The 23,176-nt window shown below is 40.0% G+C and overlaps 1 protein-coding gene across 1 annotated transcript; it reads left to right on the forward strand.

Moving 5' to 3' along the window:
* Window positions 1-1,726: 1,726 nt before the first annotated feature.
* Window positions 1,727-22,367, forward strand: INSIG1 (insulin induced gene 1). The gene is made up of 6 exons (XM_078663251.1): window positions 1,727-1,970; window positions 5,602-5,971; window positions 9,940-10,064; window positions 14,921-15,087; window positions 18,776-18,875; window positions 20,509-22,367. The coding sequence occupies exons 2-6, from the start codon at window positions 5,638-5,640 to the stop codon at window positions 20,536-20,538; spliced, it is 756 nt and encodes a 251-aa protein (XP_078519377.1). The 5' UTR covers window positions 1,727-1,970; window positions 5,602-5,637; the 3' UTR covers window positions 20,539-22,367.
* The last annotated feature ends 809 nt before the right edge of the window (window positions 22,368-23,176 follow it).

Below are 23,176 nucleotides of genomic sequence, written 5' to 3' on the forward strand. Positions count from 1 at the left end.
TGCAATTTAGTCTGAACATCTTAATCAAGGTCAAACAACATTGCCCCATGTTATTTTCTCTGGTCAGACACCAGCACCTAGACATTATAGGAGAATTAAGTTGCTGTTCTGAATACACAAAACTCTTTACATAACTAGGGAAAAGAATGGACTCAACGAGCGAAGGTCTTGAGACAAGCACTGCGTCAGTCGAGATGTAGAACATCCACCTATGTACGCTAAGGTACGGGTCTGCCACCAAACCCAGAGATCTACAATCAATAACCACTTAGCTTTAGTAGTGGAGGAGGTTTGATGCAGATCTGTCAGATAACATGGCAGGGCTCTTCATTGTATAGGGTTTATTAACCATGTTGATGACATTATTGACATGTATCTATTTAAACTCTTCCCCCCACCCAATTTCCCACAAAGTTTGAGTCTCGTTGCGCCCCTGCACCAAATTGTGGCACATAGCCTACTGTGCATGAGCATCGTATGAGACCCTGGACCCGAAGCACTGGCGAATGTACAAGTTATAAAGGCAGATGAAAATGTAAACTTAAGATTGCAGGACGCAGCCAGATGTTCATACAGAAGCGCATGTTCAGAAATAAGAATCAATTTAACCTCAGACTTACCCCACTTGTTCAACATTTAATTGTATTTCCTAGAGCGACTTAAAATGTTGCTGCCTGTGCCCTGTGTTTTATGATTAATTATATCCCATTTTCCCATTACCTGTCAACCCTTTAGACAGTGAGTTTTAAACCGACCCTAGGTTGTATCGCGCGCATTTCTTACGAGTCTGGCTTGTTGCTAGGGCCTGGGAGGACACGTAATATCATGCTGCCAGGCTGTCGTATACTGACGGGTAAGGCAAGGGAGGGAGCGATCAATTATTTTCCAGCCATATTTAGCTAACAGAGAAGAAAACGGTAAAGGTCAATGTTCTCATATGACCCTGTATGCATGGAGGAGTGGAGCAGATAACCACACACTCGTGATGAACTCAGCTAAAGGAACTTATGGGGCCCCGACAAGGAGCCCTACCTCCGTTCCGAATGTCCAGTTTCCTGTTTCTGTACTTTGACCCACAACAAACCTCCGTTTTTCACACCAGTTGCATATCTTGCAGAGCGGTAGCTGTCGTGTTATCTCCCACAGCCTGACCTGCTGTGCTCCAGCTGTGCATGGGCATAGAAAGAGGACAAGAAAAGAGATCCGTGAAGGCATTGCTCCCAGCAATGAAAGTGCTAATGACCATTTAACACTGACATAGTCGTTGTTTTACGTCTTATAAAGTATTAAAAATGCCCTGTATGTAGTGTTTATAACGAAAAAACGAATATTGTTTTGACCAAAGAAAAAAGCATTTTTTTTACAAAATATAATACTTAGCAAACTTTCTTCATTTTTATCTTTACCTGAAGAGATGTCAAAATGTCCTGGTTTTAAATATAATGTTGCAGTATTAGGCTGATTTTTTGTTTCCGATTCCCCGCGGTACATAGAACTTCTCCCCCTTAATGGCGCCCATTGATGTATTTCCAGTATGCTGTAGTTAGCCTGAGGAAAGCAGATGGAGCGCCTGCGCAGTCACGCCATTCAGCTAGGTACCGCGTTCAGATGCCAGCAGTTTCTGTTTTGCAGTGTGGTGTGTCTTTACGTCATATGGGCTGCCCACCTCCCATTGGCTGGTTTGTCTCACACCAGGCAGCGTGCTTCCGATAGGAGCCGAGAAGGCATTCCCCCTTGCCTCCCCCAGCAGGCGTCTCCCCTCTGCCCATAGCCGTGTCTGGGCATCGGGTGAGGGAAGCGGCCCGCGTAGGGGGAGGTACCTGACTGCTGCCACCAAAGTGACACCGCCTATTTAAATATCTGTGCAACGACAAGCAGGGAAGCACTGTAGCGACAAAGCAAATTGTATCCAGTAGCTCTTGCGTCTGTTCTCAGCTTCCCACCTGTGACTTCGGTGCTTTCAGAACCAGGTAAGGCATCAGCGCTTGCAGGGAGCCTCTGTGTATGCCATGCCATCTGCCTTGGCGGCATATCCAAGGAAACATTAAAAAAAATCTACATATCTACACATTAAAGTATTGTCATCTGCATCGCCAGCATGTCGCGCTTTCCAGTGTGCTGTTATAGCAGCCGTAATCATCTGCACTGTTGCTGTGGCACAGCTTGACAAACTTATGCACGGCATGATTGACATTGAATAGCCTCATGCACCACTGGGATGTTTCTGACAGCCATCTGTACTTTTGGCGCGACTTGACAGCCTTTGCCACTGGTTTCTCGGCCTTGCCTGTGATTCTGCACAGTAAGGTAGCTTGGGCAGCCGTCTGTACGGTTGGCATAGTGTGCTTGAAAGTCTGCTTCAAATCTGGTCTGCGTACAATTTTGTACTAACTTTGCAGTCATTTATGAATACCATTGTATACTTTAGTATCTTCTGGCTGACTTCTACTTAGATTGTTTGATGAGTATTTGAGTAAAACGGTCTATTTTTATAAACAAATCTCTTTCTACAACAAATCTTCTATGTATTAAATGATTGGAATGATTTTAAGCAATTGTGCAATAAATAAATTAATCTTAATCGCTGATTTTGCAAGCAAGACAGCAGTTTATTTTGCTATTGTCCCGGCATCCTTAATACTCTGTTAACTTTGGGTGGCCTGCACTCTCGTACTCCAGTCTCATGTATTTGAGATACTATTATTATCTGGCTCTGGAGCACCATCTTATGCAGAAAGTTTTTTTTTCTTACACTCATGGTCTGAAATCTAACCTCCTTACCGACTATTGAACCTTCTTACATCTTCTAAACATTGACTAGTGCAGAAAATCTTTGTGTGCACGAGATTTTGTGTAACTAGGATATGTTTTCTTTGAAGTTTATTGTTCCTGATTCTTTTTAAGGGCTGTTTCTGTATCAGTAGTTTTGAAATTTGTACAGGTGGCAGTCCCCTCTTTAATTAGTGGCAAGGAAAACGCAATTTATGGAGTCAGAGTTAGAGTTAGAGAGGATTATAACTTGCACTATGCTAAGTCATTTTAACACGTCTACTGATGCAAAATATCTGGCAGTCCCTCAAAAGAGTTTTTTTTTTTTTTTTTAAAAGAGAGCTATCCATGATACTTTCCAACATAATGATCTATGTTTAATGCTTTGGCTTATACAGAATACCAGGTTATATCCTTCTTCCAAGAAGATGCTTATTACGATTTGTAGCCTGCATTTCACAGCTTTGTTTAAAACCGACAATTTGAGGCAGATTTATTCCATCTACACACCAAGAGGATTTGGGAAACATCCTTTCCACACAAGTATTCGCTCATCGGAACAATACTGTACAGTTCATATTTAACATGCAGCGTTTCATGCCTTTGTGCAACAGTCCGTCCATCAATTGTTTGTGCATTTGTCACCCCGAGTGGGACGGGTATGCTCAGGCGTGAGTCCCGTGCTCTCCATGCCACTGGATTCAAGCTATCCTGGCTGATGACGGCTGATAGCCAGAAACCGGTCCTAGGATGCTTGATTCCGGTCCAGGGAAGACATGGCTTGGCAGTTCGGGCTGGACTGTTCCCATGAGGCACAGGGTCAAGACTGATTTGCATATGGCCATGTCTGAGCTGGGGTGGTGAGCAAAATAATGATGGATTAAACCCAGATCTGTGACTGGGGGTGAATGTTTTCCCATTGTGCAACATTCCGTCCATGAATTGTTGTTTTTGCACGTGTTTCCTTAGGCGGCACTTCAAGAAAAGTATGTACAATATTTGGCACCCCTGCACAGTCTGATTGCTGTCTTGAAATTACTGCTGCTTTTGACACTTTAATGGAAATATGAATTGGCACTATTAGTGAAACAAAACTGTTATACATAAATGAAGTCCTTGAGCCAGGAATATAATCAGGTTACTTTTATTCAAATTGGGTTGCTGGTCCAGATCATAAGATGGTAATATAAAGAACCCCACCAGGAGTGACCTCCCTGTCACTCAGCCTGCCTGCCACCAACTGCCAGTCCACCACAGGCCAAGCCCCAACATTCTACAATGTCATCAACCATTCTAACAGTGACATCATGTGAGCAACAGGGAAATCCCAACCAGGGGAAAAGAGACATAGATCACATATAACAAAAACCTTTAACGACAAAACATTTTTACCTTATCCAAATTATATTTTAAAAATGTGTGGTTGTGATTTCTGACATGTCTATAGCCTACTATGTCCTCAGTCAACTATTCAGGCACACTGTTAATATTATGGCAAATATCTCCCCTCTTTTGCCCTGAATAAAACAGGTAAAATAAGAAGCAGTGATTTAAATATGCAGTATTGGTAAAACATTTTTTTAAGAAGCCAAGATCTTTTTTAACAGATTCGGCAGATCGTGCTGTCAATTTGTGTTTATGTTGCAAGCTCAGAGTTGCATAAACATGTTGTATAATTCCTCAGTGCAAGTGGCCCTTAATAAAGGAAATTGATTGGCCATGGTTTTGGACAGCTGAGCATTGTGTATGTTGACTATTTCTACTTTTCAGAATGTTGATGAACGAATGTATCTTTGGTCATTGCTATTGCATATGCTGCTCAGTTTTCATTTTCAGCCTTTTGTCTTTCCGGTTTATTAGGTCCACAGCTTGTAGCCTGTACTTTAGCATGTTAAGCGTGCTTAGTCTCACACAAGTAGTTTTATATTTTAAAGCATAAGATCCCTGATGTTGATTATCAATCACATTTTTTGTACTCACATCGTTATTCTGAAGATCTTGGGCATATGATGTGTTTCAATAAATGTTTCATAACATTCATACTTTCAGACACACCAGCATCCTTTTGAATTCTGTTCCTACAATATGAAAATACGAGTGAGTGTTGGCATGGAGTTAAAATAATTCTGAGAATGATTTTGTGTTCCTTTTCTGACCTACAGTAAGGCCTTTGGTTAAAGTGCTCCTGTGTCTCTTATGTGTATTTGTAATCATTGCTTTGTATAAGGTTAGTAGTTGACTCCATGTCATCAGGATCGGCTCTTGCACTTTCCTTTTAAAAATCCTTGGTTTAAGGTACGTTACTGGAATTGCTATGGTCGAAAAAGAAACCAAGGCTACAATTCCTTCAACGTAGTGGGGTGAGAAAGGAATGACCAGGTCTGGGCATTGTTTCCTTGATGACATGGAGTAATCCAGTAACCTTAAGTTTATTTGGCAAGTAATCATAGTCGGAGATGGGAGATGTATAAATAATGGGCATTCATTAACAGCGCTGTTTCAGCATTTCTCATGAATGAAAAAAAATTAATACTCTGAGATAAATGTGTACTCCGGGTTATAGGGAAAGAATGATTAGTAGAGTTTGATTGGGTGCTAGGAGTCAGATGTGATTAGAGGTGGCAAATCCAATAATAGTGTAGGGGCTCTATGGATTTTAGTTCGCTTAAAGCACTTCCAGTCTGTAGGCATGACACTTCACAACTTTTTGCTATTAAATATGGAAGGCTTTCTTGGGTTTTCTTAAACTGCATTCCTGTATGTAAAATATTGTAGTTGAGGGTGGCAATGGTTGGCACTCTGAATTAACATTGATCTCTTGTTCCCTTTTAGGATCTTTTTTCATTGCAGCTTTCTTGTAGTAAACAAATGCCAAGACTAGAAGGTCAGTGTTGGAGTTGTTCTTGCACGAGAGGGAGGCAAAAGGACGGTGTGAAGAGCACCGCCTGGCTGGCCTCTAAAGTGGGAGAAGTCATGTCCTGGGTGAATTCCTTGTTGAGTCTGACCTGTGGAACCCTTGGCAGTAACCAGGCCCAGAGTCTGATGCAGCGGAGTCTCGTGCTCTTCGTTGTAGGCACCTTCATGGCGCTGGTGTTAAACCTCCTGCAAATTCAGAGGAATGTCACGCTCTTTCCAGAAGAAGTTATCGCCACAATTTTCTCTTCTGCCTGGTGGGTGCCACCTTGTTGTGGCACAGCAGCCGGTAAGTTATTAAGCTAATATGTTTAATTGGCATTGTTAAGACTACTACTTGTGTTGTGGAAGGGCTGAGGATAGTGCACCATAATACTTCATGGCAACCTCTTTGAGTGGGGCACTCCATTTGGGATCTTAAAACTTTCTAACGTTTATTGATAGCTGTGAATACTTAACTTAATGTGCTGCGTCTGTGTTGTCTCAAGGGTGACTTAAATGTCATGTCTTATTGGGACACTCTTTAGAAAATGAATATTGTCAGAACACGAGCACACATGATGCGTTGTTTTTCGGAAAAGGGTTATTTCTTCCTCAAATCATGAATAGCCAATTGTCTCCACAAGTGAGTAGGTTACCAAACACTTTTTTTACTTTGCATTCTGGTACTTACTGTTTTGTCTTTTCAAGTGTAAACCACGGCATAGAAGTACCGAACTGCAAGAAAATTAAGTACTCTCGCTTGGCATGTAGACATTTGACATCTCTGCTGGCCACTTAATGCAATAGGTGACTGCCCAATTTGTGACCGGGCTGTCTTTTTTTTAGATCGGGCAACAGACGTAGGTTATTTTGTGTTATCTGCTTGTAGCAAACGGCTATTGAGTTAGTAGCCTCTTCAGAATGCTCGCATATAGGGGACTTATTGAGTAAACGGCCTTATTCATTGTATGCTGAGAAGCATGGACAGCTGCGCTGGGTTTGTATTTGGTTAACAGGATGCCCGCCTCGGGCAGCTGCTTCGGAAGCACTGCCAAACCGCAGATAATTCAGGTCCTGACACGTCACGTCCAGGCCTCCGTTCGATTGGTCCTGTGGAGAACGGGTGAGCTGTGGGCCTGGCAGGTTATTGGTCGCCAGAGAGAACACACCACTGTGCCTGAGACTCAAAAACAAGGAAGTGATCATGTGCTTGTGTGTCTTACCCAGACTGGGAGCAGAGTCTGCAGCAGCTTTTGTCCTCAATCACGTTTTGCATTCAAGTAAATTTCCGTGAAGCGATAATCTTGCACAGTCAGTGACCTGTATATCAACACATCCTTTATTTATGTTAATCGTATGGTTGCCGTATAGATTTAGAAAAAAAACAACTTACACGCGTTTTTTGCTGCTGCTTCGTTTTTTTCTCTTTGCAAATTGAAATCTAGAAAATAATACAAACACGTTTATTGCAATTCTGGGCAGTGGCACAACTTTAATGAAGTAATAATGTGAACCCGCAGATAATATAGCCTACTAATAAACGAGTTGAAAACCTGGCCATCTATTGTAAGGCATGGCTGATAGAGGTTCAACAGGCAAATGGAATACAAAATAAAACCATGATTCTAGTAAGATATTTATATTTATTGAGATATTCTAAATTGAGAATGAGGGCCATGATTTAATCAGTCAGCGCGATCCAAGCTTTTTACTTTATGAATGAAACCTTCAACATTGAAATTGATGTTATCAATGACTCCGAACTGTGCGAAGTGTCCGGAAGTCTAATGCTTCTAGCAATAGAGAGTTCTTGCTATTATTCTACTACTTGTCGACTTACGCTCATGTGGTAGGTGTCGCCCTCTTTCCCCTCCTGACGAACAAAATGCCTCAGTGGTGGGGGATATTTTTTTGGTTTTAAAGTTAGTTCTTTTGTAGTGATTTCAACATTGGGTTTATTTCCAATATTTGTCCTCTGTTTCTCCAACTCGTACTGATGCTGGTGTTCTGCCAGTTTGTTTTAGCTCTCGGTGTTGGCACATAACGGGGCTGCAGCCCAGGAAGATAAAGGGAATTGTCTAGGATCACAAAATGTTGCTCATGAGTCTGGAGTGTTACCTCTGACGCCTGGCACACTGTGCATGATTTTAGGCTGTGCCTCTTCAACATTCCCTAACCATTCATCGTAATGAGAAGTTTAGGCGTAAAAGGACTATCTTTAGTTAGGCTGCCTTTCGTGAGTCATGGCATTAAAGAATTCATTTATTTATTTTCGTTTCATGTGGTGACCCACCCACAGACGTAGAGCTGTAGGTGTGGGTAATCTGGATTTGTGAAGACTTATCACTAAATTAGCGAACATTTCATTCTAAAAGTGGAATTTCACAATGGAGATACTGTAATATATCTGGTCAATTGTGTTTTCATTTGTAGTAGTTGACACTGCAGCAATGAAGTTACAACTGTGTTTGTATATAGTACTTTTATAAAATGCAGTGATAATAAAGATCTGTTGTGTAGGAATGCACATAACTTTTTTTGTATTAGGATATCACCTTTGCCATTCTCTTATCGAGTTTATGTCCTGTTTGCCTTTCACCATGTTTTAAAGTGAAAAGTATGAAAAAAGTAAATAAACGTAACTATTTTACAGGGTTTTGTAATAAAGAAAACTGAATCTGTGTTACTTAACAGAACATCCTGATAAATAACCCTACCTTTTTGGAAGGAATTTCGGATCACATATTATCCAGAGTTACAGAATCCCCATATTCCATGATATATTTTTGTGAAGAACATTAAATTGGATCTCTCTACTTTCTAAACTTTTTCTAGCAGTTAATGTGGTAAGATGCACAGACCTTGGACTGCACTTAAAACAAGCATCGGCATTAGCCAGTAGGCCTGGATTGCATTGCGAGTTACAAGCCAGACCCAATGGATTTGCCAATGACTGTCGTAGCACCATGTGTCCTGAACACCAGCACTAGCCAGGTGGTAGGGTCACACCAAATCTGTTTGCCCCCTGATAAGATACATTGGCCTGGAGCCAGAGGAAAGGAGCTACAGCCCTTGAGAGGGGAGCCAAGGAGCTTGTTCACTGTTTGAGCAGCAACTGAGGGGCTAAAGAAATAATCTGCCGGGTGGCCATTTTAGCACTAAGAAAACACAGTAAAATCCCATTGCATTCCTTGTTTTAAGTCACACTATGATAGTGTTAACACTGCATCCATTATTTCGTTTTTACTGCATCAAACTTTAAACACCAAATGTTGCCAGCCTTTAGATATGAGCATGACTCTGAGATCGTTGCCAGGAGGCAGTAGAAAGGAGCCTTCATTTCACTTATTCAATTTCAATAGAAAACCTGTCAGGAACCGAAGCAGAAGAGCTTTGTTTCCTTTGTATTCCCACAGGAAATATTCTTATGATTAGTACACACCATAGTGTTAGAAAAACAAAAAGGTTATAGTTTTAAAACATACCATGTCACATGAGAATTTCCAAGTAATTTGTGTATGGTTGGTGTCATCGCCACATTCTGAGGGCCTGATTATGAGTTTGGCCGTCTAATGGACCGCCAAACCCACGGAGGCTTTGCGGCAACCGCCACCCCGGTGGTCCGACTGCCTTATTACGATAATGATGGTCGGACCGTCAAAGGACAGCCACAAACGCCAGGGATCTGGGATCTCTTGCGGTGGAATGATAGTCAGAGGCTCACAATATGCTGGCGGTGCCCCAGCGACACCGCCAAGCATTTTATGAGTTTCTTCACTACTACACTTTTCATGGCTGTGAGCCTGCCATGAAAAGTATGGCTGTGAGGAAACAAAGGGGGCCCTAGAGTGCCCCCTGTTGCCTCAAGGACTGGAGATGCATGCAGGAAGGCCCATTGTTTGCCCTCCTCTGTGCATGCACACCCTGTTCCAGCATTGCATTAACTTTACAGTCCATGCCGTGCTGTAATGTGCTGTAGCGGTCCCACAGCTCTGTCTTTGAAAGGCTCTCCTATGAACCTTTGAAAGGCAGCGCCATGGGCCAGCCGCCACAGGACCGCCCGCCCGGATTACAACTTGGAATCTGGTGGGGGGGGGTCGCCGGTAGAGTTTGACGGTGTGGGAGCGGGGTGACACCGCAAGACTCATAATCAGGCCTCAAATGTTTATAATGACTTTTCACAAGGTTGAGGTGCATTGTTTTCCCGTATGTGAAAATCTACAACAAATCTTAACTCCAATCTTAAAATGTATTGTCTTTTTCTTTCTTTTGCAGCTGTTGTTGGCCTGCTGTATCCATGCATTGATAGCCGACTTGGAGAACCACACAAATTTAAGAGAGAATGGGCGAGTGTTATGCGATGCATTGCCGTCTTTGTTGGAATTAACCATGCAAGTGCTGTATCCTTCAGCTAACTGTCTTTTTGCAAGTTCATCACACATTGTTATGATCCAGTTTACTCTCTAAGAGTGTGCGTTCATGAAGCTTACAAATGAAAATTCTGTTGGGGAATGTTAAACATGGTATTTGGCTTATCCATCACCAAGTAATCTTTGAGCAATCAAAGCACTTCTTGGTATTGAAACCTTGAAATATAGTCAGATACACAGACCAGATAAGTCAGAGTAGGCACAGGACCATCCACAGCGCAATATCACTACACATCATAGTTCCAGACACAGCTGCAAGTGGCCATCCTCAGACTGAATAGCCACAAAAGGCCGAACCCTCTCCTCTCCATTCGCAGTGTAGCACCAAAACTATATAGTTGGCAAATCGCTATCAAACCAACAGTGCTGTAACGCACCACAGCAACATATAAGGTAAAACCACTTGCTAAATCAGAATAAATATACTGTACCTGTATGCAAGCAGCAGGGCATCATAATTTCCTACATGGATTGTGAAGCATGTATAAAAATTACTTTTAATATCAATGGTGCTCCATGCACACTTTTGTTTTCAAAATTCCACGGCTTAAACAATGTTCCTTAGTGATGCTCCATCCGTTGCACTGAGTCACAGTGCCTAATTGTATGCGTCAACACTGATCTGGTTGGGAAGATACCCAACCTGTAGAATGGGCGCACTCTTTAGGAAGGAACGTGACCTGTTCCTAAACACTTGTTCAAAATAAGTTTCTGAATAGTCTTTTAATAAAGTAAATTTATTCTTCTTCAAGAATCATATTCTCATATATTCTTCCAATAATCAAATCATAATTATACGTGAATCATCACCCAATGCTTTTCGGGTCATACTCAAGACCCTTCTTCAGGGGTCTATATGAATCAAAAAAAAAGAAGCCAATTAATTTTGAAATAAAAATGAAACCATATGATTATATACATGATTGACATTAATTAGCATAAAAAAGCATGAAATTCCATGTTCAAATATTCTATTGCGGGCAAATTCAAAAAGGTATAGCGAATGCATGATCGTTTAAACACCACTGTGTTTGTTATCTGACATAACGTAAATCTGCATGGCCTGCTTTTCATGTTCAAAAACGGAAACTGAATACCGGCAAAACTCACAAACTTGTGGTTAATCAATGTTTAAATACCCTCTTTAGGGTGCGGATTGAGTTCGTTGCACGAGTATTACAAGTGAGTTCAGGCGGTTACTATTCAGAAACTTATTTTGAAAAAGTGTTTAGGAACAGGCACACACACCACCAGCCGTCAGTGCACGCTTCCACCAGGCGTACACACCACCAGCCGTCAGTGCACGCTTCAACCAGGCACACACACCACCAGCCGTCAGTGCACGCTTCCACCAGGCACACACACCGCCAGCCGTCAGTGCATGCTTCCACCAGGCGTACACACCACTAGTTAGTAATGCAGCAGAATATCTTTGGTTCAACAACACTGACTATTGCATGCCTAAACACTTAGAAGGTCCAAAATGCCAGACCTGTTGGCTTTGCCAATGCTTATTTAGCAGCAGAAGGTACAGGGAGCACCTGCATGTTTCACACCACTGTTTTACAGTTTATTTTGTGGGTCTGTTTGAAAGTGCAGCATGCAAATAGAACCCTTCTACTGCAGTGCCTGGTTGGTGGAGAATTTCGTAAACATAGGATATCTGTTCCTCCTTTCTGGTTGGTAGTAGACCCACACAGTTTTTCCAACACTAGGGAAGTTGGGACAGTGACCAGTGGTAGCTTTTACATGTTTTGTCTTACCAACTCATAGCTGCTGTATATAACAAGGATAATTGTAGTACAAATTGTACTCAGATTGTTTTATATGCTCTGTGTATCTCTCTCAGTAAACATCCTTTAGCAAGTTAAAAATAACTCTTAATTTTGTGTGCTACCTTCACTTTGCCTTGGGGTATTAATTTTGTAGCCATTTAAAGTTGGCAGATTAATTCAGGATTCAATTTCATATCATGGTAATTTGAATGTCTGATAACACTTTCCTTTTATAAGCATATTTAATGCACACTGTTCATGTAGCCAAAATGGAGTTGACTTCCGGTAGGAGGTTAGATTTGTGTTTCCCCGTAAAACGTTCACTTGTCTACAGGAATGAGTATTAAGGCAATACGCGTATGTTGACAGTGAGCATGGTTAAACAGTTGGTCCCTCTTTCTGCAATAAGTGGCAACATTGTTATTAAGAGCAGCAAATAAATGTTCTATGACACCGTGTCTAAATATTGATTGTAAGACAGTACACTGTCCTCAGCATTTATTCGAAATGCTAAAGTACATGCTATAAAATCAAAGTATCTTAATATATTAATACTAGATCGCAGAACAAACGAATCAGAAATGTAATTGTGGCTATATAGACAGAGGGTGTCCTACATAAATAATCATACAGGAAGAAAAGAAGAAGTGTGGGACTGTATCTTGATAAACAGAACTGAATGAAGTAGAAAGTCTAGTTGACACTCAAAGGAAAACTTTAGTCCTCTCACTTTATTTTTCATGTGATAGGCTCACAGATTTTTAGTCCATAAGGTGTGTGCGGCCTCCTTTAGCACAGATTGAGAGTTTGACAGCATGCACGAATGTCTCTCTTCATTGAAAGAGATATGCAAAACCATGGTTGGTGCTTGAATACAAGGAGATAAGTTACATGATAATATTGCTTAGAAGTTGATAGTGCATAGTCAAGTCAATTGTCACTTTTCGTTAAGTGTGAATATGGGGCAATGTAACATTACCAAGAGTGAAGGTGGAAGTCAAGAAAATGGGATCTGTTTCAGTAGTAGTACTGCAAGGGACCACCATCCCTTTTTTGTTCAATTTTAATAAGATTGGATTGGTAACACTAAGTCAGTCTTGTACATTACTTTATTTGCAGAGTGTAAAACGATTTATGTAGTTAAATACAAGAAAAGAAAATTGATTTAAAATTGACAAATGTGTTTCTGTTCAAATGTGAATAGCCTTATGGGTCCATGATCAAAAACAGGCAACATTAATTTCACATCACCTCAGTCACAATGTCCAGATTGATAAACAGATTTGACCCAGAACTAGCAGCGATAATCAGGATTTACAGAACCATATTATGTGGCATGAGGCACTCCATTGAAGATGCAAGTGAAGTGGTGTCCAAAACCACCATTAATTATACCAATTTAGTTTAAGGAATATATTTCTCCAGGACTTATTAAATAAGTCTAAATTGGAGAATGTATTGAATTTTACTTCTCAATATACTATTTAAAAAATAGGCATGCAGTATTTGAGTTTATAGTGTTAAAAATGTTTTCTCTTAAGTACATTTTCATTTGACTCTCCCCAGGGCAAAAGTCCTAAAAAAAAAAAGAAGGGGGCGGGGGGGACTAACCAAGTTAGGCAATATGCAAGTGACATGGTGCGTGACATCACAGCGCATGACATGACATCACATATTAAGACCTCATACATATGTTTAGCAGGTCTATCATGAGTATATTTAAGTGCATTACAAGACTTAACAAATGAGAGTTTTGTTGAGGTTTGCCAAAGAAAAGTGGTGCAAACCAACACAAAATCTGGGCCTCAACTAATGCAGTTTTTTTATTTTAACTCTGCCACAAAGAAAGTGGCAACAAAAAGAAACATGGCAGTAGATCTATTCTGCTTAAGTGGTTGCAAAGTCTTCATTTTAAAATATTTATGGGGTTAAGGCACCTGTTGCAGAGATCTTAGTGTGCCAAGTGAATCTCAGGGAATAATAATAATAATGGTAAGATAACTCTCGTGGTTAACACATCTGCAGGAGAGATCTGTGTTTTGTCTAGTCCCAGATTAGAATCAGAGTAGTATAGAAGGTTGATGCATCTTCTGCAAAGCATATCAATTAACATGCAGATAACCGATTTTTATTTTATGTAGATAGGTAAAAGTGGGTTACTGCTTTTAACACCGAGATCCTTTGGTTATTTGCAGTTCAGATATTGTAAACCTTCTAATATAGCACAGTGAGCAATGAAGGGCATCAGACTCCTACACCTTATAACCCTCACTCTCTTATGTAACACGTTGACATTGATTTACACACTTACATGATTTATTGCCCATACATAAAGTGTATGTCGTGTAAAGCACTCTGACACCCTGCATTGGGATCCGTAGTGCTATAAAATAAATAAAACAGCGTTTTTTAAATTATTTGTGTAAATACTGGGGCAGACCAACAGATCTGACATTCTTACAGTGCATGCATCTCTCTAATATACAGGGACTGAACAAAGTCAAAAGCATGCCTCTCTTAAGTACTTGTGATGTGATAACAAACTGTGTGCCTTTTGTATCCCATACGTTGCATTTACATTTAAGTGTGAGGCTCCAGACTGGGAACAGCCAGGATCATATTCGAACCAAAGATGCCTCATGGCTCCTTGACTTCTGGCCTTTATCTTTGGTCCAGTTAGGGGTGAAAATAAAAAAAGCCTACTTCCATCCTGCAAGTTGCTGCTGGAAATGGAAAGCAGATAATGTGCAGGTGCTCCTGAACGTGTCCCAGTGACTGAAAATTACACCGGGACAAGCTCAGCATATTTCAGTGTGACCCAAGTTATTTGTAGGGTGAACGGTATTAACTATATGAAAATAGTGGGTGGACGCCATCTACTAGCATGTACCCACATGTTGTGCCCTGACACTCCCTACCCTCGTCCCTCCTTGCAACCAATTTTGTCAAGGTATGCCATGCAGCCAGAAAGATTTGTGACATAAATGGATCTTAATCTCTGTTTGCCATTTAAAAAAACCTAAATTGTTTCCTTAATGGTTTGATAATCAGAAACTGGATTTTGCAAATAATGTGCAACTCTCCCTAACTTTAGCAGCACTCTCTTTGGGTCTTTGGTGGACATTTGATCGTTCAAGAAGTGGTCTCGGGCTTGGAATTACAATTGCCTTTCTTGCCACACTGATTACTCAGTTTTTGGTATACAACGGAGTTTACCAGTAAGTACCCATTTGAATTTTTTGGGGAGGGGTGGGAGGAGAATAGTTTAACAATTCTGGTTCATGAATCTTCTAAATTCCTGATCCATTGATAACTAAAATGTGTAACTTGGCTTGAACTGCTAAATGCTATGACTTTTCCTTTACAATTCTAGGTGTTGATGCGTTTTCTTTCATTCACACTTAACCTGCAAAGGTTACCTTGTTCTTCTTTCGTCATTCTTTGCCTTTCTCCTCTTTCAATATGTTGAATCATATGATATACATTCTCCCTCTTACCCATATCTAAGACTACATGTGTGACTTTTTCCTTTTGAGTAGACAGTGGTAATAATGCAGGCAAGAGGACTTCGGTAAGCCCCAGATGTACCTTGTACCATAAATGCATCTTGATCCAAAAACTAGAGAATGCAAACTTGTTGAATCCACAGGTTTCCTTTACTGTGAAATTGTCTTTCCAAGCAATTTACACATTTGGAAAGAAATGCTCTTGTTTTCTATGCATATTTTCTCCTCTTTAGTTCATTTCTGTTTAATCTCCACATGTGCATATTTCAACTATAGCCAGATGGGAGATGCAACTTTTTTTTTATTTCAGCAAGCTGTCGGTGTGTGTTTCGGTTTAGTTAGCAGTGGTATTGGCCACACATCACCAGAGCCACCATTAGCTAGTCTTTTGTACATGTTTTTATTTATTAGAATTTTTATTCAACACGTCCCTGCTTGCTGGGACTTGCAATGCCCGTGCAGCTAATGTGATAAGTAAAACTTCTTATCCCCAGGGTCCAGAGTGATGTTGACCTAAAGCTGATAGTGACTGTGATTCTGATAACGTGGTAACTCTGGTTAAGTGTCACAAGTAACTGCATTTGTTTAGAGTTAACGTACCGCCTTAAACTACTGACAGTTTTTGCTCTGGTTAGTTGATTTGAGGCAGTTATATGCACACTTTATGTTGACATATTATTGAAGTTAGGTTTACAATTCTCTGCACTGTGAAATGTTAGAAAGTGTCTTTTGCATGGTGGTGGAGCATGTATTTAATGCTTTATGTTTGTAGAAGGTGTGTAATGTGTAACTGTGTAATAAGGTCCTATGTTGTCATCGAGGTTTCTTAGGGCATGAAGCACGAGGCTGAAAGCCGAGTGGTTTGCAGATATTGTATTGTATTGTAATTGCATTTCTATAGTGCTTACTACCCCTGACAAGGCGTCAAAGCACTTTTTTGGCGAGTAGCACGCTACTCCGGGACCCATGGAGGATTAGTGTTGAATTAATATAGTGAAACATGCAAGTACATTTTAAGTGGTGGATATGTTAGTCAGGTATTTGGATTTGGAAGGATAGCAGAAGGGTAGAAGAGGAAAGAAGGTTTGTATTTATATAGCGCTTCTAACCCCTGATGGGGTGTTGAAGCACTTTTCTTGGCGAGTAGCACGCTACTCCGGAAACCCATAAAGGATTAGTGGTGAATTAGTATGGTGAAATATGAAAGTAATTTGAATGGTGGACACTAGTCAGTTATTTGGAGTGAGAAGGATAGTGGAGGGATAGAAGGGAAAGAAAGTTTTGCTTTCATATAGCGCCTGTTACCCCTGATGGGGTGTTGAAGCACTTTCCTGGCGAGTATTAGGCTACTCCAGAACCCATAAAGGATTAGTGTTGAAAATTAGCATAGTGAAATATGAAATAATTTGAGTGGTGGATATGTTAGTCAGTTATTTAGATTGAGAAGGGTTGGGAAGGGGTAGAAAGGGAAAAAAGGTTGCCTTTTAATAGCGCTTGTAACCCTGATGAGGTGTTGAAACGCTTTGTTGGTGAGTAGCACGCTACTCTGGAACAAATAAACGATTAGTGGTGAATTAGTATAGTGGAATATGGAATTAACAAGAATGTCCTATGCACACACTAATGAGTTTTCATAGAGTCGTGTCTATGTCCTAACACAAGTACATTGTACCTAAGCCAACAGAAACAGAGATTTCTCTCCACAGTATCGCTGTAGTTCAAATTATTTAAATGTTCCAGAACCAGCCAGCCGACACGTGTTTCGTCGCGTTAGGAAAAGTGTTTCCGCGACTCCTCAGGGCTGCAATTTAAAATGCGTAAGGTAAAAGGTTGCTCCACGGGTGATAATTCCGACCCGGCAGGACCCGTGACCTATTGCAAAAATCCTTGGCTACAATGAGCCTTAAAAGAAAAATGCTCCTGGGTTTGTATCTCCAATGTAAATAGAGGTCGCTGTATTATTCCGTAAATGCCCCGGTATTGTGGTAAAAAAGAGACGTAGTTGGGAGGTCGCGCTATAGGCGTTCTCCTCGAGGCGGTATACCCGGGAAGTGGTTCAAGCGTGTCTTAGGAACAGATAACTCCTAGTCAGTGTGTTTTCTGTAGTTTCTACCGATGGTACAGTGGAAGTACTCTAGTCCAGAGAGGTACGGCGCGTACCCGAAGACGTCACCGCGACAGGAATATGGAATTAGAGAAGTGAACATGTTAGTCTGTTATTTTGATTGAAATGGATCACCAGAACCCAAAGATGGTAACATTTGACATATCACGTTACCCAATATGTAATTTTTATAATTCATGTTTATATTGAAGGTGTTTGCTTGAAAAGGGTACTTTTTCAAATGGGAAAATGTTTATTGAGAACAGTAAGTGAAACATTGGACAGATGGTTGATTCTCTGTAGGCAAAAGAGGAGAAATAACCACTTTCTTAAAACAAAAAAACACATTCTATATGTTGAAGGGAAAGATGGTTGAAGCTGTTCTTTGCAAGGTGCAGCAAGCAATTGGTGCTGATAGGAATGTTCCGAGTTTCTTTACCTTTCAGGAATAGATTGTTGACTAATCAATCCACTATGATGCTGGAACTCATATTTCACAGCGAGCCACGAATATTTTCCGTATTTAAGCGGTGTCTGTGAAATTTGGGGTTCTCTACCTCTATTCGGTATAATAAAACCACCCACACATGTAGTATATCTACTTATGCTGTGGAATTTGAAAATAAATGTGGCCCAATAACATGTTATTTACAAAAACTGTACTAATAAATGCACATTTACATTTATTTCTACAGTGCAACAATTAATTTGGAGTTTATTACGTGAGTAGAGCAAAATTCGAATGAGAATAATCCTCTTTTTACTCTCTCAGAGATTACGTGTAACAATTATTGTTAGACAGGGAAATAACTCACTGAACTTTCACGAGGTCTCTTTAATGCGATTTTAACTTCCTGCACAACTTTAAATCCCGATGCCATGGTTTTTGTTAAATACCCTTTGAAAACCTCTGGCTAAAACGAATAAATACACGCGGAAAATACCATGGCATAAACTTTTATGCAGATGTACAGAGTGTAATATGCTATTCATTACCATTCACCTATTATGACTCATGGTCGCTCCCCATACTCAGCAGTGGTAATTTTAAAATATATTTATCTGTTCATTCTGTGAATTTAGTGGGGTGGAAATGGTGGGGTGTTGGACCTAGCTTTATTTTCCCACAAAGTATTTATATCTTTAACATTGGGAGCCATAATCATATTTCCATTTGTGTTTGACGAATAATGATTATTTAGAATCACATCTTGAAGATACTAATGTGGCTTATAGATTATTTTTCTAATTGTTTTTCAGTATTTGTTTTTAATTATTTTTGTTTTATTTTTTCAGATACACATCACCAGATTTTCTCTACATCCGATCCTGGCTACCTTGTATATTTTTTTCAGGAGGTGTTACAGTAGGAAATATAGGACGGCAGCTGGCCATGGTAAATATGTGTTGCAATATCTGGGGCGGTGGGGGTAGAGGGGAATGCGATTGTGCTAACTGCAATTGTTCTAACTGCTCCCCAAAAGCTCTAAAAAGTGACCGCCTCAAATTTTTAGTGTAAGGAGGCTGCAGCAGCACACAAACCATTACATTTATTGAATCCTTTTTTGCTTAAGAGTGGAGCAATGCGACTCGTCTCGTATTTAACAATATTATTAGTGCTATTATTTTAGCACTTAATTATCAAAAGGGGCCCTGGCACTTGACTTGCAAATTCCCATGAGTTAAAATGGAAGTTGAAGTATCTCTTTTATGATTCTTGGCTTCGCTTCCCAGTTGATAAAACTCTAGTCGGAGTAATTTCCGGACATTTTTTCCAAGTGGATCAATATTTTACCTTCTTAGTTCTGGATAAATGAGATGGCACTCTTCTTTCAGATACTCTGTATTCAGGTAGAAAGTCTCTCTCATTGTTGACAATATTGGATGGTGTAGTGTAAAATGATATAAAAGAGCTGGATGCTAGGTTTCATATGAAACTGCAGTTTGATGAACTTATGGAGCCTCTAAGGACTACAATTGAGAGGCACGCTTGTGACAAACCTTCCCCTTGCTAGGCATATCGGACCTTCCCAGTTGTGGTGCCGGCTAACTGATTGCATAGCTTGGCTATTATCTGATGGCCGCCGTGGGTGTATCTTACTCACTGCCTCAAGCCAGCACTGTTCATGTGCACTAACTTGGCACAAGCTAGGACTAAGTTTAAAAGAAGTGTACACTTGACAAAACATCTCACTGATGCAGGCTGTTTTAAATAGTTTTAATTCCATAATTGCTCCTGAAGCATTTCCACTTAACTTGTTAGAGGCAAGCATATTACATGAGGTATTGAAATAACTTAATACTCGTCTGTAATTTCAGTAAGGCTGTAGTCCGCCAGTGGAGGGGTTTCCCTATAAAAGCAATTTTATTTAAGAAAACGTGCACATTGGCACGTTTTCTCTCCGTGTTTTTTCTCAGCCCTTTTTGAGGGTGGATGAAATTTGCCTTGCACTACGATCTACGAGACAGAATTGTTTTTAATACACTGTTTAGCGTGTCGCCTCTTTATACAACTCAAGCAGCCCAGCCAGAGCTGGTCGAACACTGGTTTTTTTTTTTGACCATGCAGACAGGGGGTGGGGGGGTGTATTGTAGCGCAAAACAGACAGTGTACCTCCCTTCGCACACTGCCTTTTGAAATGCAGCTGCATTTACATAAGAAATAGTCGGTGACCTACAAGTCCACTTATGTTTTTGTCTATATACATACCACGCAGGACTCAAAAATAACTTCAGATTAGTTCAAAATTCGTATCCTCATGTTTAGACAGCAGAGACATGTTGTTAGATGCATGTCACCAGGCATAAAAGGCTCCCCCAACTACTCTAAAAAATGCATCATAATGTGAAGAAGTGCAGACTGCATTCACATTTGATCATACACGTGCATCTTTCTTAAATTAAGTGATGTTTGGCACTTGCAGAAAACAAAACTGAATGGCTTACAACTCTTGAGAGTGAAAGACAATTACGCATGCCATACTTCCCATATGCATAGCTTATTTTCTTCTTCTTTACTGTCATTGTAGGGTCTACCTGAAAAAATGCATCAAGACTGAAAGGTTCTCATGCAAAGAGGATTCCTGGTGCGTTGTCAAAGCAAGACTGAGAGGAGGACGGCATTGATCGTTTTGCTGGAGGAATTATTTCTGAAATCTTCATATAGGATCACTTCACTGTTGAGCTGCACATGGAGATGAAACATGAATCCATCTTAAGATAGCCAAACCAGGTCAACTGCTTCAGTTCATCTTATCTTTGGAATTCATTGCAGAAACATTTGCATTGAGCCGCAGACGTTTTAGGATCTCACACCGTACCGTGTACGGTGCACTGGGGCACTTGCATCCTTCCAAGTATTAGATTCTGATGCAAGTAACCGAACAGCTGCCATATGTCAAAGCCTTGAAACATATATGTAATTGCACAGTCACTTTTGTATAGGTGCTCATAGGAAGCATATTGGTGATGTCTGAAACAAGAGCGAAGTATGGTTCAGAAGGAATGTGTTCATCAAAAAGTTACAACAGGGCTGTTAAAAAATAAGAGTGTACTGGTTTGAAACTGTGACAATAGAATACAGGAACTGCGATTATCACTCTACCATGTCTCCTTTACTGTGTAAAATTATGTAGTTAAAAAAATGCTATTATAATTTAACCTGTATTTTAAAATAGGCTATCAAAATTTAGAGCACATTAATGTTTTCATGATACCCAAGTCCTGAGTTTACAGTACTCCACATTGTAGTTTTAGGCAATATACATTTTTTGGAACTGTAACCAATTTTCTTCTTGTGTTCTGTTACACAGGCGTTAAGTATTATCTTAACTTTTTATGTGGAAGTGGGTGGGGAGCATCACCATTTACTTAATTTTTCACAGTCCTGTTTAAATTTTGCAATCTGTGATTGCCTTGTATAAATGAGAGTGCATATGTCACTGCATTAAACGTGTTGTTTCTAAATATTATATTGTGCTCCAAGTGTATACATTCAGTTTAGTATAGATAACCTTGGACCTAAAAAGCAAGTATTGGGTCTTAAACCTCCAAGTGCAATGTATTAGGAATAAAGATCTGAGCCTTGCTTACTCCTTACATATATATATATATATATATATTTTTGCTTTCGGATGTTAGAGAAGGGTTTTGATTTTTGTTCAATGCCGCATGAAGGAACAATTTAGCAACAATTTTGTTTGCTATGATGTTTCTGTATCTCTGATTTGAAATATTGCATTTAGAAATACTCCATTTGTGTGGTGTGGGTGCAGTTGTATCTTTCTGAATTAGCATTTTGTATTATTAAATGAACGGATTGTTTTGGTTGCAGATCTTGCCAGCAAGTATGTATTATGTAATATCAGAGACAATTTGGCTTTCCAGCCTCCTCTGTTATTCCTTTTCTCTTTTGCGAGGAAAAAACATTAAACATTTTTGGCACAATGTTTCGAATCCTGGAATCTTTAAAGTTGGTTATGTTTTTCGACTGTGAAATCTTCATCATAAAAATCAGTTTAAACTTGTGAATATATAAAGCATGATTAGTTAAAATACCACTTTCGCAAATGTGCTTTTATGAAATCCAATATGAGCCAGATAATTCTAGAAGGATAATATGTATTTTGTGTCAAAAATTGCATTTCTCGCAGTGTTAAAGTTTGTTAGTTTTGGAAATACAGAACCCAGAAATGCAAGTCAGAATATCACTGTTGCCAACACTTGTTACAAACACTAGAGCCAAAGTAGACCCTCCACATGCATGTTTGGAAATAGATTTGCATTGTATGGGGTTGGATATTTACGTTGAGTCCTACATTCACATCGATATTTTGAATGGTGTTTTGAGTTTTACATTTTTTACGTTAATTAAAAAGTTACAGCAGAACTCGTTATCTTGTGTTTATTCAGACATTAGGAACACTTAACTTTGTGTGTAATGTCAAATGTATGCCTTCCCTGTAATAATTGACACACCAGAGCTCTTTTCATCCATTTATGCACAAAGGTGACACCATAATCCTTGCACAAATTGTAATTGCCAAAACTTAAAGATGATAAATCCTAGACTCTATCTGCAAGTCGAATGTATTGATAATTATCACAGACATGTAAGTATTTGTTTTAAAAATTGGTTTCTAAACCTAGTTAAGGGTGCTTAACCTAGGGTGCTGGTAATGCTGGGCCTAAGCGCAACCTTTGACACCATATCTCATAGCCTCCTTCTGGAGCAGCTCTAGTAGTACGTCGTTGGACCCCTAGCACTGAGATTGTTGGTGTGCTTCCTTAAGAACAACACCTTTCAGATGCCCCAACAGCTGTGTTCATGCGAGGTCTTTTCACCGCAACAGGGGGTGCTGCAGGGCAAATCTCTGAGTCCAACTGTATTTAATTTGTATATGTGCCCACTTGCAGATGTGATTGAGTGTCATGGCATGAAAATCATATGCTGATGACAATCCGCTAATCATCACCTTGGCACAGGATGAAGAAAGTTCTGCGGCTAATTTTAGATCCTGTCTGCTTGGATTAGTGGAATGGATGAACACTCAGCTGTCTCAAGCTGAATGCTGAGAAAACAGAGATCTTGGTTCTGGGGAAACAGTCATCTATCTGGTTCACCTGACACTCTAGGGCCAATACCTACTCCCAAGCAGAAAGTCAAAAATCTTGGGATATGGTTTCAATAAAAATCTC

The sequence above is a fragment of the Lissotriton helveticus genome, chromosome 10 (genome assembly GCF_964261635.1).
Source record: "Lissotriton helveticus chromosome 10, aLisHel1.1, whole genome shotgun sequence".
NCBI lineage: Eukaryota > Metazoa > Chordata > Amphibia > Caudata > Salamandridae > Lissotriton > Lissotriton helveticus.

Coding starts and splice junctions, on each gene's coding strand:
- INSIG1 (XM_078663251.1), top strand. CDS start 5,638: ATGCCAAGACTAGAAGGTCAGTGTTGGAGTTGTTCTTGCACGAGAGGG. Junction 10,065..14,920: donor GAATTAACCATGCAAGTGCT/GTATCCTTCAGC, acceptor TTTGATAATCAG/AAACTGGATTTTGCAAATAA. Junction 15,088..18,775: donor GTATACAACGGAGTTTACCA/GTAAGTACCCAT, acceptor TTATTTTTTCAG/ATACACATCACCAGATTTTC.